The sequence below is a fragment of the Salvia splendens genome, chromosome 6 (assembly GCF_004379255.2).
Source record: "Salvia splendens isolate huo1 chromosome 6, SspV2, whole genome shotgun sequence".
In the NCBI taxonomy this organism is placed as follows: Eukaryota; Viridiplantae; Streptophyta; class Magnoliopsida; order Lamiales; family Lamiaceae; genus Salvia; species Salvia splendens.
Window position 1 is genome coordinate 829,722 of NC_056037.1, and position 15,744 is coordinate 845,465.

Consider the following 15,744-nt stretch of genomic DNA (forward strand, 5'->3'; position numbering starts at 1 on the left):
GGCCGGACCGACGCTCTGGCACTGCTCGTTGAAAAGGGGCGACGAGTTGAGTACGTTGAGGTCGTTGTTCGACCCGGCTACCCCAAAATTAAAAAAAAATTGAATTGGCCGATCGCTCGCCGATTGGGAGCCTGCAATGGCGGCCAGCCGACCGGCGAGCGGATCGGCCAGCGCCGGAAAATCGGCGTCGGGTCGCCGATTTTTTCGCCGGACCGGCCAGCTCGCCGCCATTGGAGATGCTCTAAGAAAGTAATAGTACTAATTTTATGGTTTTTTTTCTAGATATATTACCACTACTATTGTATTGTGATTTTAATAGATAGTAGAATATTATGTTTGATAATTTCTAATGCTCAATATTACGAATTTCTGTTTTAATCAAAAAATAAGCGATCATCTTAATCTCAACACTTAATTAACCATTTAAAATTCACATCTATCGTTGGGTCTATCAATTCTTACACAGTTAAATAGGTTAAAAGTTGAATAGTTCAAAACACATTAGTACCACAAAGAAGATGATTTCACTATGCTGCTTCCATATAAATTCACATTTATGATTCAAGCAAGCATCTACAAGATCAAGAAACACATTTGATTGAGGACCAAACATTTGCAGAACTGATCATAGAACTGCATCAGATATTACATATGATGTTTGTTACATGAATATCCTTCAATTGATGAATTACAAACTATTCCAGTAAAGGAAAGTTCAACTCTGCAAAGTGCCAGTTTGTATTCCTACGAAACAATGCGACCGGACACCATAAAAACAATGTCTCGTCGCGGTTAGAAACCTAAAAGGTTACTCAGATTTACAAGATGTATTTTCCTGCATCGTCACGCCTAACCTAAGAAGTAGATACTCAAACTGCCCACTTGAACTAAAGAAAGTCGTCAAGAGGGTAAATTCATAATGTGCAAGTGCAGTTAGAGATAGTCACCTGTGATAAAAATATGTTATCTGTGTTTCAACCAAGACGAACTTCTAAATTTGTACCGAGGCCTCTTCCCATCCGAAACACCGCTGTCACTCAAACTGCCTTCAGGAAGGTTGTCATGCACGTCCGAGAATTCTTTTCCTGAGATCAGAGGGACGAGATGGGTATCATCTTTCGACTTCTTACGCTCCTCATCATACCGTTTCACATTTTCGGATATCTTATGAAAAGTTTTGTTGATCTTTGCAAGTCCTCTTTCAACCGGTTCTACAACGTGTGATACTGTGAACTTCATGTCATCGACAATCTAGAAAAAATATCAAATTAACAGTTATTTATGGTGATGGCCAAAAGAAAAGCTCATGCAGTGCATTAATTGAGTAAATAGAGAAGCAAGTATGATGATCTCACAATTTCACCACTACCAATGACCACATCACGAACACTCTGATGGAGCTTTGGAGTTTGCACTCTGTCTTCTTGCCGAGAAAAGCGAACTCGAGTTGATCGTTCACTATCTCGAACCTCCTCTGGATCTGGTGGAGTTCCTAATGATGCATAATCTGTCAGCACAGCTACATTTTTTACACATCTCTCTCCACGTTTGTAAGGTACAGCAGGAAACACATACAGATGTACCACAGCAGCAATGCCCATCTGAATAACAAGTATATTGGAAATTTGAGGATAAGGATAGTAAAATTCAGCATTGTCTAGAATCTTTATTATCTAAATTGGAAGGTTGCTTATGAAATACTTCCCACACCTCAATACAGATAATATAGTCTTGTATACGTGCCTTCAGAACCAGTGCTAGTGACCCTTGCAGAGCTCCAAAAGAGAAAAGAAAAGCTACGGCAACACCTTGCCACCATGTCAAGAACACAATTGACTTAAATGTCAGAAACTTAGCCAAAGGTTTAATAGGTGCCAACTTATTCTTGGTAACAGAATAGAATTGCACAAGGCAATACAAGGCCCAAGTCTGGCTGAAGTTGAGAACAACTGCCAAATATGGATAACTGCAAGCAGATTATAAATTGATTAGCAAAAAAAACTATCTTGGGTAAATACACACCAAAATGGTACACTAAAGAGCCTCAAAGCAAAAACTTACGCATAACCCCATTCAAACTTTCCATCTCCATATACACCCAAAGACTGAAAGAGCATTGCTAGTAAGGCACATATCAGCTTCAGTAGCATCTACAGATATAGGCATTCAGATTGCAGTCAATACATATACATAACATTAAATTTTGTTTAATGAAAAATAGCATGCATACATATTGGACGATGCCAATTTTCACGCCTTGATAGAACTCGGAGCCTAGTTTCCAATCCCTCAGACAACAATTCAATGGAAAAGGGTGCTCGACAACACCATAAGCATAAGTTTCATCTATAATAGGTAGACTAGAAGTGATCCAGTTCTGGTTTTCCATAAATTCAATGGTACTTTCCTCCCCACCTGCAGGATTTGATATGCCCATCAACTTAGTACATCTTTTATTCTTGAAAAGAAAAAAATGTAAAGAATAACTAATAATGTGATCAACACAAAATAATTACTGTTTTGCCTATATAATAACATACTAGTATCATGCTGCACAAAGATAAGCATCAAACAATCAAATCTTAAATATCTAAAATGTTAATCAATAAAAAAACAAGAATCTCATTTACTCAACATTCCACTTTTAACACTCTTTCTAGTTTTGAAGACCCGAGGACTAGAAAGACCCAAGGATAATCTAAGTTAATGATTAATGAAAGATCTAAATGTTGAGATAACATTGTTCATTGCTATAGAAGCCATTCATTAGAATGAGACAATGAGTTATTTAAGCACAACTGCATCGAGGGATTCGAACCTTTTACATCTTTAGTGTACAAGTGATTTATTCACTAACTGAACAGATAACATTTTGGAACACAACTTTTAGAATGCCAAAAGAAGGGCCACAAAAGAAGGTATGATTTGTAACTCAATATAATGTTAGCATTACATAATGATATGTTTACAATACAAGTTTTGCACCAGAGGACATACCTAAGCAGGCTATGAGATATCTCTCAAAGCAATACAAGGCAAAAGCTTCATAACAATCCCGGATAACTTCACAGTTAAAAGCAGCATCTTCATTCAATAACGACAAGAACTGTTCACAAAAAAGCAAGGACATCATTTATAAAATAAAAACTTTGCGCCATCCTAATTAGAGAAAATAAATCCAGAAAAATGCGAACATATAGACTATAGAGCATAGATTATTGATAATGAAATTACGGTGAAGTGCACCTAAGGAGTCAAATACTTAAACATCTTAATCTTATGTCCAACAAAATAACTGTATGATCTCTACGATTGTATTACCGTACAAAAGCAATCATATTGAGATACACCCTCCCTAATAACTAACACCAAGCAGAGTGAACAAAATCGCATATCGACTTGATGAAGTTATTTCAACATACATGAAACAAAACCCAGTTCCTTGTCATAACTTAGCATAAGTGTATAATGCACTAAACAGAAACATCACAAAAAAAACAAATCATGGAAACAATTCCTCCAACATGTTATTTACTGGAGTACTATATGGTTTTGTTCAACTCTCATCTCTTGAATGCAGTGATGCTCTCACATTGAGAGGAATAGGAAACATAAGTTGTGATAAGCTATCTTTACCGATTCCACTGCATAAACAGGAACCATCAGAATCAGGCCAACCAAAAATTTTTGCTCCTGAACATATAAAGACATTCTTGTTAAAACTGCAGAAATCAATCAGAACTACTCCATATAGCATTGATAAATGGAGTAAATGATAAAGATAACGGGTCTACCCAAAGATAGACAATCAACTATGAAGCTAGAACAAATATCAAAAGGCAAAACCTATAACGAACCTCAGGCTTATTGTACGCAGCTAAATGCTCAAAGATAAGAAATGTAGACAGAAGAAGAGCCACAGCCACGAATATCCCCGCACTGGCAACCGTCCATTTGTACAGGGAAGACGTCTCAGTACCCAAAGCTATAGAAGAAAATCTAGAAATCAAGTCTGTTGATTCACCCGAAGAGGCAAGACATAGTAACGATACTAAAACCCCTTTCCACCGCATTGCAGCAGATCATCCAAGCTTCTCAGCATATTAATGCAAATCGAGCTCCGTCAACGAGAACCTAAAATCCTGATAAACAACCCCATTCCACCAGATCACATCACATTCGCCATTCGCCTATCACAAATAGCTTATGTGCAATCAAATATTGAATGAAATATAATCAATTCTAGTAAACAACTATCAAACATTAAAGAAAAATTACAAAAATAATCCGTGCAGCATTCAGTTCACCAAACAATAATTCATTCGCCTAAAAATATCGTTTAAAAAATCCGAGCAAATCCCTAGCAACACAAGTTCATCAAATTTACCAAGCACAATCAAAACAAGGTATAAAGTGCTTTTTCAGGCCGGAGCTAAACCTCTTACCGATGGCGAAAATACTCTTCCCCAAAATCAACTAAGTTTTGCTTCCTCCCGATTTTCGGAGCGATAGTCAAGTGGACTGACTATCGAGATTCGGTTCAGATAAAAAAGTCTCAGTTCGAGCGTGTGTGAATGCGTGTCTTTGAGAGAGCGAGCGCGTCTCTATCGACCTTTGCTTCGGCGGTTGGGAACTCAGGAATCGTGTTAGTGTCACCGTCGCGGCACACAAGTATCTCACAGTCTAAATACGTGGCGAGATTCTCTGTACGCTGTTGAGATGTGGCTATATTTCCACAGATTTAAAATTATTACTACTAAATTAAGTAGAAAAAAGTTATATTTAGTGAATTAAGTAGAGAAAATTGTGTTTAATGAATTTTTACTTTTTAATAAATTATAAAATAAGTTATTTAATCTGGGACATTCTAAAAATAAATACTACTATGACTTAATTTATTTGTAAACCTGGAAAAAGAAATAGACTACTATATTTATTTGGAGGAAAATGTAGTTTACTAATTGTTTACTAGTATATCAAAGTTAACTGATTATAATGATACATGAATTTGTTAAAAAAAAATACTAAAGTAAGAATTACTATGAATTTATTAAAATAAAAATATACAATAGTAAATTAAATAAAATCAATAGATAAAAAATATATAGTAAATTAATTCATCAATAAAACTACAATCCAGTAAATTAATTATAAAAATATATGAATTTATTAAAATGAAAATTACTAATATAGAATTAAATAAAATGAAATACATAAGGGGAGAAAGACATTTAGTGGACTGGGGGTAATTTTGTTTGAAAAAATTTACTAAGTGCAAACAGCAAAAGCATTTCAACTTTCAAATGTGCAAACTTCATAGACATTTTATAAAAGTGCAGCCTTAATCTGATTATCTATTCTATGTATACATAACACTATGCAACTTCACAAATGTTTCACTGCAAATGAATTCCTAAAGATTTGTTGTATAAACAAGAATAAAATAGTTGTACAATTACAAACAATACATAACCAACGTTGTACAGAACAACAAAAATTGCTCTAATCTAAACCCATCCAGATAGCAAGGTTGATATCTTCATCGAACTCAGGTATTTTTAGAAATCAAATCTCTATGTCAAGCCAAAATTTTCCCTCGTGTGAGGCATCATGTTGCGTTTCATATCACATTTGTGCTTGTCCGAATGATTCTCTGTGCTTCCTCGAGGTCCCTCAGAAACCTATATAGCAGTCGCAGTGATTTAGGCAGTCCTTGAATTGGGAAACTTTTGAATCAAATAAAGTCAAACATACCTCTTTGAATTGAGGATTGCTGAACCACCGAGGATGAAACGAATTCCAGAATTTGTAGCGTTTTGGAGGGAAACCATGCGGGCCTCCTCATAAGTAGTTCCGCCCACAATGAAAATTATGACATCCTGAGGCCTGTCAAAGAAATATATTCGAAGATGATCTACAGCTGAACACTATAAATCCAATTATGCAGACACAAACTAGTTGAATACTCTCCTACTAACAATGTCATTTTGTAAAGAGAACTAACTATATGTTCAATTGTGGCTGATTGCAGTTTCTCGCGCCTGACTAGCTCTAAAGGGAGGGAACACTTCAAAGACTGTACCTAGCTTGTTGGAAATGGTTTCCGATGTAAGGGTAGTCCACATCTCTCAAACGCCCTTTAGTAATGCTCTCCATCGTCTGAGATAGCAGGGGCTGATGCTGAGTGTATACATTCTCCACTCCCTGAGAAAGAGAGACGATTTATTTTCAAAACCTAGTGAGATACTTTTTTTTTAATTAAGCAAAGTTAGATGTGAGTTTGTGGACATACTTTGAGTCCGCGAGCCATGTTAAGAGCATAATTGAGCAGATCTCTGTTCCCATAAAGATCCCCAGTTCGCCTATCAACACCAGCTTGCTTCAGTAGGAATTGCACAAGCTGTCAAACAAGATAGCAAATGTTATACATCTTGTAAACTATCAAAGAACCCGTTGGCAAAGTACAAAATCTATTCATCAAAAATCAATTAATGTACTCCCGTATCGACAACTTCAGTATTACAAAGTCCAGAATACCATCCCCGCACAGGGAGACTAATAGTCCAATAAATTGAGTAGATAATCGGTTAGAAATGTGAACCCAATTCCAGGTCGGTTTTAAAAAGACATACCCCTGGTTTATACTTTGGAGATTGAGATGCCAATTTATTGAATAACTGCATCAGCTGGACGGGGCTCTCTTTCTCATACCGCAAAGCATACAGCATGACTAAGCGCAGTCGGTCAATATCTGAGATATTTTCGTTGTTTAACAGGTTTGTAACAGCCTGCATAGGAGCACACAGTATAAGACAGTTACATAGACACTTTTTAAATTGGAACAGATTATATGAAATCCAACGATATCCAAGGGATGGCATCTCCAGCATCTTAATGCAGATATCAGGCATGCTTAGTGACCTAAGGTTATGTCCTTTCATTAAATACTATGTACTGCTGAAATTGAGATGCACTATAAGAGCTATTGTAACAATCATCTAAAATATCAGGACCAATGGGAAAATAATTGGAAGAAAATCTATACTCAATACTTGAAAAAGCACCATTGTACCTCAAACGCTGCCCCTTGCCCACCATTACAGGCTAAATCTTGTTCGGTTTGTGAGACTAACATTAGTTTCCGCTCTTCAACAATCCTACTCATTTCGGTTACCAATGTCACATGCTTGGAAACATTGCCATGCATTTTTTTGTATTCTGGGTAGTTGTCAACAAATTTAGCCATGTCCTCTGCAAAATTATTAAATGTCATCATGTTTGAGATTTCCATCAAGGACATATGAACAGATACAGAAAGAAGAAAAATATCATAGAGTGTCTGTCTGATAAAGACGTATGACTGAAGACGAACCTATTGTCTGGATATTCTGATTACTTTTTTCAATTTGCTGGAAATCATCCACCAACTTTTTGATATTCATCCCAATATCTCCGAAATTCTCATGCATGTTGGCTTTGAAAAAGGGATCTTGCTCGGAAGACAGTACAACCTCCTGAGAGCGTGAAAAATAAATTGAAGTTACAAACTTCCTCATGCATTGGAAATGACAAAGCAGAAAGCCACGTTATACTGAAAACAACCTTGTGGTCCTTTGATGCCTTGCCAATGTTTCTGAGATCTACTTTATTGTCTTGAATGCCTATCAATTCATGAACCATGGCCTACATATAACAATAGCTAATAAATTGCCATATTCAGAAAGAATATTAGTATGTAATACCACATCAATAACTTTTTTTAGGAGCCAATGACCTGATATGTCCATTGATTGAGAAGAGGAGTCACTGGGTCATCTCGCCTATCGAGAATAAGCAACAACGGAGAAACCTCTGAACGCCGAAAATCAAAGAGACCACTCTCCTGCTGATACATCAGCTTCTGCAGAAACAAAAAAATTAACCCCAAATCAGTTCTGTAGTATCTTCCTAAAGCATCCAGTAAGCATGCTAGGTTCACTGTAGGAATTTAACTCACCAGCGCTTCTTGTGCTATCCTTTTGGCTATATCAGACGTCTGTGAATAACGAATAACAGGTCTACGTTTTAGAGCCAGGAAGATGGCAGCAATCCCATCAATAGCTTGATCACAAAAGTGCTGTAAACCTGATGGATCCACCACGGCTGGAAGCATATACATATGGTTTGATGAAATATTTAAGGAGAAATGATGGGAATCAAGTGCAACAAAGTCAGCATAGAACTCCTGCATACCAAAGAATAGACAAAGGCCAATTTTCATCTACATGAAGCAAACCAATAGGGTAATAAAAAATGTCAGTTTCCTTGGCAGTGAAGAGGCACTTCTACAAAATTTGAAGTACCTGCACTTGTTGAACTACTTCAGGCTCATCTGCATCTGCCATATTGTGCAGCTGAGTGTCTTTTAACATATTGGAGAAAACTGTAACAATATGACCAGGCATTAGGGACTTCAGTCACTCATCCACAACACATTCCACTAAATTAAGATACCACCAACTATTCATAAGCAGCTTCTGAAGTAAAATCTGAATGAAATTCTGACAAGCAAATTAACAAACCATATCCTACTTTTCCGCGATGACTAATGCGTGGTCTAGATAAAATGATACTCACATAGGTGGTACTCTCCAAACCGAGGATGATTCAGCTGACGTCTCACAAGAACTACATTCTCAGATGTTGGACGGAGAAAATAGACAGCTTTCAGGTGTGTCATGGGTTCTTTTGACATTGAAATGGAATCCACAAGTTCCACAAGAAACACTTCTTTCTGAAGCAGCTCTGACTGTGAATATACAACACTCACAACGCTAACCTGCAGCCAATTTTCAATATTCAACTTAAATAAGTGGACGATCAGACACTCTGAACTTTGTTCCGTTTCTGAAATATACGTTGGCACATCGAATCATCAACCAAAAAGCTAACTAGCATCTTGAATTCTGATAACAGAGCATGTGATCAGTTCACTTGACCTTCCCTAATTTCACTCCATTGTTCAACGTAGTTGTAATTAATACTATAGAGCCAAACAAATTGAGCTCGTTTATCCATATTTCAGGTACAGTTTAGTGATCCAAATTTCCAATACGAATCATGAAAATGCATACCACTAAAATTCCAAGTTTCAATTCTAACCCCAATTGCCTCAGAACAAAGACGCTCAACGATCAATTAAGAACCATAACAGAAAAATTACATAAACTGCCGAATCGAGACCGAAATTTCAACGATATAAAGAAGCAAGAGAGCATGCGAAAAGCGAAAAGCGAAAATCACCGTTTGAGAGTCGAGGATGAGAACTTTCATGCCGGAAATGTCATGTAGCATTCGATTGATGTAATCTCGCACAACCGCAATCAGCACCATTTTCCCTTTTCGAAAGATCCAGTTGGATTGTCGATCTGATCAGTTTGATTCACAAATCTTTACGAATTGGGGTTTAAGAATGGTAGGATTAAACGGAATTGGGAGAGAGAGTCAGTCAATAGAGATTCAGGTGAAGGGGATCCAGTACGACGTCGTTTGTTCAGCTGGTAGGTCGGACGGCGGTCTTTTATTTAGAATAAAAATAAAATTTTATAGAGTAAAACGGTTTATAAGGGATAATCCATAATACTACCATTCAAATAATTGAGATAGACGGAATATATGTCTATGTTTTCTATTTAAAAATTTTGAGAAACTTCATGAAGAGATCATATTCTTTCATCTTTGAAATTTGGAATTAAATCCGTTCGCCTTTCAAAATTTAGGGTGGCACAGCGAATTTTTCAAAATAAGAAATTTTTGAATTTCTCTCTATTTTTCTACTGCATTTCTTTTCTTAATTAATTCCCTCACAAAATATATATAAACAATTAATTATAAGGTTAATTGACGTAGCATATCACAATCGAATATTTTTCCTCTAATTAATCAATTTTATAATTTATTTTTCCATGAATTGAACAATCATATTTAAAAAGATGGGGCATCTCATGTCTTATACATTTTTTATTATTTAATAAAATATTTTTCTTAGTTTTTTCTCTTTTCTAAAAATACTATATGTGTTTTTTTTAATTATTTAACAAAATAATTATATTTTATAAGAAAATAAGAAAATGCAAAAATCTTTTTTCCTGAAAAATCAAGTGTCATATTTTGAAATGTCAACAAATTTAATCTCAAACTTTCGGAAGATTGGCGAGTTTGATCTCTTTTTATGGCTAAATAATTTTTAACTTAAATTAACATTCAAAGTCCAGAGTTACGTGCTTTAAAAATAGAATAAACATTAAACAATTAATATGAGTACGAGCTATAGATGCTAATTAAAGCAATTTTTAAGAATTCATAAAATTAACCGTAAATATAAACACTAATACATATACTAGGAGCAATGAACAAAAAAAAAACTAGTCACAGTAAATTACTCCCAAATAATTAAGACCGTAGACATAATAGTGATCAATTGCATTTCATGATAAACATTGGTTCACCTCTTACTCCCCTTCTCGTTGGTGTTTCTAAAATTATGATCAGTACTCCTTCCGTCCCATAAATACGAGAGAGAGCTTTCCTAAAAAAATAAAATGTAACATCTTTTATGGAACAAACTGACATATATTATAAACAGAAGGAATACAAAACTCATCCGTTAGAAAGAATTGTCATACCACTATGCCGATAACTCTTTTATTTGTCCCCAACTTTATCTAAACTGTACTTACATAATACAAAGAGGTAAAAATACAATGGAATTTACAAAACCTAAAGTTGTTAAAACGACTATGTGATTCGTATCTATGTGATGATGGCATACTTAACCGAAATACACACTGTAGTACTATAATAAACTTCACATAGAAAAGGTTGGATAAACTTCGAAAATCTCTATTTCGATGACAAACGAAAATATATACCCAGTTTTATATGATTAAATCTTTTTTATTTGTCGCCTTCTTCACCGCATTAATTTATTTACTACAAATGGAGAAAACGCCGGCAAATCCTCCTCTGTAAACCCTAGCCTCACCATAAATGCAAACACACCTCCCTCTCTATTTCAGCACCATCACACACTCTCTAGCAGTGACAAAGTAACGCCAATCATTCACCTCTCACTCTGCCGCCGTCAGCGAGGTATTTCCCACTGTTGCATCTGTATGATTGCTGCTGGTTTCCTGTTATCTGAATGAATTTTTATGCAGGATTCTGCTTCTAAATTGAATAAGGGTGTTTGACAGGAGATGAGTCAGTCTCTGCACAGCTGCGGTAATGTGCTATGTGAGTCCACTCAATCCAGTCGTTACTTATCCGCCGGAAAAAGGCGGTTTCCGCGCGTTTCGCGGCAATTGGGAGTAGCATCGGGGAGGGATTTGAGTAATTTATACTTGTCGACTCGGCTGTCAGTGTTGAATAGTGTGAAGTGTGAGAATGAGCGTGGTGGTGGTGGTGGTGGTGGTGGTAAGAGTAGTGGTGATTTATCGAATGTAGAGGGGTTTAGTGCTGGAAAAATTGGTAAAAGGACCGACATTAAGAAGATTTTGATCCTAGGTGCGGGGCCGATTGTGATAGGGCAAGCTTGCGAGTTTGATTATTCGGGGACGCAGGCTTGCAAGGCGCTTAAAGAGGAGGGGTATGAGGTGATCTTGATTAATTCAAATCCTGCTACAATAATGACTGATCCGGACCTGGCGGATAGGACTTACATCGAGCCGATGACACCTGAGTTGGTGGAGCAAGTGCTTGAGAAGGAGAGGCCGGATGCTCTGCTGCCCACGATGGGGGGCCAAACAGCGCTTAATCTTGCTGTTGCATTGGCGGAGAGTGGTGCTCTTGAGAAGTATGGAGTGGAGCTGATTGGAGCGAAGCTTGATGCAATCAAGAAGGCTGAGGATAGAGAGCTGTTCAAGCAGGCGATGAAGAATATTGGGCTCAAGACACCTCCTTCAGGGATTGGGACAACGTTGGAGGAGTGTTTTGAGATTGCTAACTGGATTGGGGAGTTTCCTTTGATTATCCGGCCTGCGTTCACATTGGGTGGGACGGGAGGCGGAATTGCATATAACAGGGAGGAGTTTGAAGCTATTTGTAAGTCGGGCCTGGCGGCTAGCGTGACAACACAAGTTTTGGTGGAGAAGTCGCTGTTGGGATGGAAAGAGTATGAGCTTGAGGTTATGAGAGATTTGGCAGACAATGTGGTGATTATTTGCTCAATTGAGAATATCGACCCAATGGGGGTTCACACAGGGGATTCCATCACTGTTGCCCCCGCACAGACCTTGACGGACAGGGAGTACCAACGTCTTAGGGATTACTCTATTGCGATTATCAGGGAAATTGGAGTTGAATGCGGTGGTTCAAATGTTCAGTTTGCTGTTAATCCCAAAGATGGAGAAGTGATGATAATCGAGATGAACCCTAGAGTTTCAAGATCATCTGCGTTGGCCTCTAAAGCAACTGGCTTCCCAATTGCCAAAATGGCTGCCAAATTGTCAGTTGGTTATTCATTGGATCAGATTCCTAATGACATCACTAGGAAGACACCAGCAAGTTTTGAACCTTCTATAGATTATGTTGTAACCAAGGTAATATTCATTTTCCCCTTTTTATTTATCTCTATCTTGTTGCTCTTAGTTTGATGTGTTGTAACACAAAACATGTTCATATACTCTGTATATTTGAATGCAGATACCTAGGTTTGCATTTGAGAAGTTCCCTGGCTCTGAGCCTATTTTGACCACCCAAATGAAGTCCGTTGGTGAATCCATGGCTGTAGGTCGGACATTTCAGGAATCTTTTCAGAAAGCAGTGCGCTCGCTAGAATGTGGCTACTCTGGATGGGGTTGTGGAAAGGTCAAGGAACTTGACTGGGACTGGGAACAACTAAAATACAGCCTGAGGGTACCCAGTCCCGATCGTATTTATTCCATATATGCTGCCATGAAGCGAGGAATGACAGTGGAGGGCATCCATGTGTTGAGTCTTATAGACACATGGTTCCTCACTCAGCTTAAAGAACTTGTGGATGTGGAGCAATATCTGTTAGCACGGAGTTTGTCAGAATTGACCAAGGATGATTTATGGGAAGTGAAGAGGAGAGGTTTCAGTGATGTTCAGATAGCTTTTGCTACGAAGTCCACTGAGAATGAAGTTCGATCAAAGAGGTTGTCTTTAGGTGTCAAACCAGCTTACAAAAGAGTTGATACATGTGCAGCAGAGTTCGAGGCTGATACCCCTTACATGTATTCTTCATATGAAACTGAATGTGAATCAGCTCCTACCAACAAGAAAAAAGTTTTGATCCTTGGTGGGGGACCAAATCGAATTGGCCAGGGAATTGAATTTGATTACTGCTGCTGCCATACTTCATTTGCCCTTCAGGTTGGTCATTGTTTAATTTCCTTTTGTGTTCTCTCATTTGCAATTTAGTTCCCCAACTACAATACAAGAAATCTTCTAAATGGATTAGCAAATGTGCAACAGTTAATATAATATGCTACTGATTAGAAATTATATTTGCCGATTGATCCTTCCTACTCCAATTTTGGATGTTACATGTGATAGGTCATTGTAGGACTTGGATGAAAATATCACTGACTATCTGACTATAGCTTGTAATATGGTTTATTTTGAGATTATAGGCCAAGATGAAAATATAAGTCATTCCATAGTGCCATTTCGTATGATTTATATACTCACTGCCCGTATGTAGTAGCAACTAGCAAATCAATTTTATTGATACTAAAATTATATAAGAGCTTTGTCTTTGATTAGTTGGGTAGAGGAATTTGTTGATTTGCCGAATGGGATCTGATTCAGTTAGTGCAAGAATAAGCAAATGGGGAACTTAAATTGATTTCAGTTTCATCAATTTGATTGTCCATGCTTATATCTTCTTTTCTTTATCTTTCAGGACGCAGGCTTTGAAACAATCATGATGAATTCCAACCCTGAAACAGTGTCAACTGATTATGACACCAGTGATCGGCTTTACTTTGAACCTCTCACAGTGGAAGATGTTATCAACATCATTGACTTGGAAAGGCCTGATGGCATTATTGTGCAGTTTGGTGGGCAAACTCCGCTGAAACTGTCTCTTCCTATTCAGCAATACATAGATGAGCACAAGCCCAAATGCAGAAGTGGTTCTGGAAATGTTCGCATCTGGGGCACATCGCCTGATTCTATTGATGCGGCTGAGGATAGGAAGAGATTCAACGCAATCCTAATAGAATTAAAGATTGAGCAGCCGCAAGGAGGAATTGCAAGGAGCGAGGAAGATGCTCTTGCTATTGCAGCGGAGGTTGGTTACCCTGTTGTAGTCAGACCATCATATGTTCTGGGAGGCCGTGCAATGGAGATTGTTTACAGTGACGAGAAGCTCATTACTTATCTCGAAACTGCAGTTAAGGTGGATCCCGACCGTCCCGTTTTGGTTGACAAGTACTTATCTGATGCTATCGAGATTGATATTGATGCGCTTGCTGATTCATATGGTAATGTTGTGATTGGTGGGATAATGGAGCACATTGAGCAAGCCGGTGTCCATTCGGGTGATTCAGCATGCATGCTTCCCACACAAACAGTGTCGTCTTCGAGCTTGGAGACAATAAGGTCTTGGACTACAAAATTAGCTAAGAGCTTGAATGTTTGTGGACTTATGAACTGTCAATATGCAATCACAACTTCCGGAGATGTCTTCTTGCTTGAGGCGAACCCTCGAGCCTCAAGGACCGTCCCATTTGTGTCGAAGGCGATCGGTCACCCACTAGCTAAGTACGCAGCACTGGTTATGTCTGGCAAGTCTCTTCAAGACCTGCATTTCACAGATGAGATCATCCCAAGACATATATCTGTAAAAGAAGCCGTCCTCCCATTTGAGAAGTTCCAAGGCGCCGATGTCATCCTCGGCCCGGAGATGCGGAGCACGGGCGAGGTCATGGGCATCCACTATGGATCCTCCATCGCCTTCGCAAAGGCGCTGATAGCCGCAGGGCAGAAGCCACCGCTATCGGGGACGCTATTCCTCAGCGTGAACGACTTGACCAAGCCCCATCTCGGCCCCATTGCCGTAGCCTTCACAAGCCTGGGTTTCAAGATCGTGGCGACATCCGGGACTGCTCAAGTCCTCGAGCTAGGAGGCGTCCCCGTCGAGCGTGTGCTGAAGATGCATGAAGGGCGGCCTCATGCCGCTGACATGATCGCCAACGGGCAGATTCAGATGATGGTGGTGACGAGCTCGGGCGACCAGCTTGACCAGATCGACGGCCTGAAGCTCCGGAGGATGGCGCTGGCATACAAGATTCCGGTGATAACAACGGTGGCCGGCGCCTTGGCTACTGCTGCGGCGATCAAGAGCTTGAGATCGAACAAGATTAAAATGACGGCTCTTCAGGATTACTTCATTGAGGAGAGAGATACAGAGAGCAGCAAAACGTTGCAATCGGCATCAACTGCCTAAATTTGAGAGACTGTAAGTTGGTACATTTTTTGAGGTTTGTTTTTGTGCTTGTGATGAACAAACAAGAGCAATCTTGCTGTGCTGTGTATTCACATTTTGAGTTAGCCTCGTTTTGTGGAAGTTGGAACAAATATATTTATGGTTTTGTTTTATTTTTGAGATGGAACGATGCAGTGATAGTATATTGCTGTTTGAGCTATCATATAATTTTGTTTTAATTTTGAGATGGAACGATGGAGTGGTAGTATGTTGCTATTTTAGCTATTATTTTGTTTTATTTTTTAGATGGA

General features: G+C 38.4%; 3 protein-coding genes across 6 annotated transcripts; 1 reads left to right on the forward strand and 2 right to left on the reverse strand.

Annotated features, from left to right (window-relative positions):
- Positions 1-574: 574 nt before the first annotated feature.
- On the reverse strand, positions 575-4,638 carry LOC121808630 (protein LAZ1 homolog 1-like). 3 transcript variants are annotated; one of them, XM_042209210.1, is made up of 9 exons: positions 4,446-4,636; positions 3,858-4,142; positions 3,637-3,693; positions 2,998-3,106; positions 2,231-2,415; positions 2,062-2,150; positions 1,711-1,966; positions 1,356-1,601; positions 575-1,251 (listed from the first exon to the last, which is right to left on the reverse strand). In XM_042209210.1, the coding sequence occupies exons 2-9, from the start codon at positions 4,071-4,073 to the stop codon at positions 964-966; spliced, it is 1,446 nt and encodes a 481-aa protein (XP_042065144.1). In that variant the 5' UTR covers positions 4,074-4,142; positions 4,446-4,636; the 3' UTR covers positions 575-963. The 3 variants fall into 3 exon arrangements, with proteins under 3 accessions (XP_042065144.1, XP_042065145.1, XP_042065146.1); XM_042209211.1 differs by having other exon boundaries at positions 3,858-4,190; XM_042209212.1 differs by having other exon boundaries at positions 1,744-1,966; positions 3,858-4,638.
- Positions 4,639-5,410: 772 nt separating this feature from the next.
- LOC121809457 (vacuolar protein sorting-associated protein 45 homolog) lies at positions 5,411-9,566 on the reverse strand. Its single transcript, XM_042210092.1, has 13 exons — positions 9,283-9,566; positions 8,617-8,818; positions 8,343-8,422; positions 7,997-8,224; positions 7,775-7,900; positions 7,603-7,683; positions 7,373-7,514; positions 7,073-7,251; positions 6,633-6,788; positions 6,293-6,400; positions 6,083-6,204; positions 5,755-5,886; positions 5,411-5,681 (listed from the first exon to the last, which is right to left on the reverse strand). Exons 1-13 carry the CDS (start codon positions 9,370-9,372, stop codon positions 5,621-5,623), a joined length of 1,707 nt encoding a protein of 568 aa, XP_042066026.1. The 5' UTR covers positions 9,373-9,566; the 3' UTR covers positions 5,411-5,620.
- Positions 9,567-10,892: 1,326 nt separating this feature from the next.
- On the forward strand, positions 10,893-15,636 carry LOC121808238 (carbamoyl-phosphate synthase large chain, chloroplastic-like). 2 transcript variants are annotated; one of them, XM_042208629.1, is made up of 4 exons: positions 10,893-11,130; positions 11,199-12,578; positions 12,682-13,374; positions 13,907-15,636. In XM_042208629.1, the coding sequence occupies exons 2-4, from the start codon at positions 11,238-11,240 to the stop codon at positions 15,452-15,454; spliced, it is 3,582 nt and encodes a 1,193-aa protein (XP_042064563.1). In that variant the 5' UTR covers positions 10,893-11,130; positions 11,199-11,237; the 3' UTR covers positions 15,455-15,636. The 2 variants fall into 2 exon arrangements, with proteins under 2 accessions (XP_042064563.1, XP_042064564.1); XM_042208630.1 differs by having other exon boundaries at positions 11,235-12,578.
- Positions 15,637-15,744: the final 108 nt, after the last annotated feature.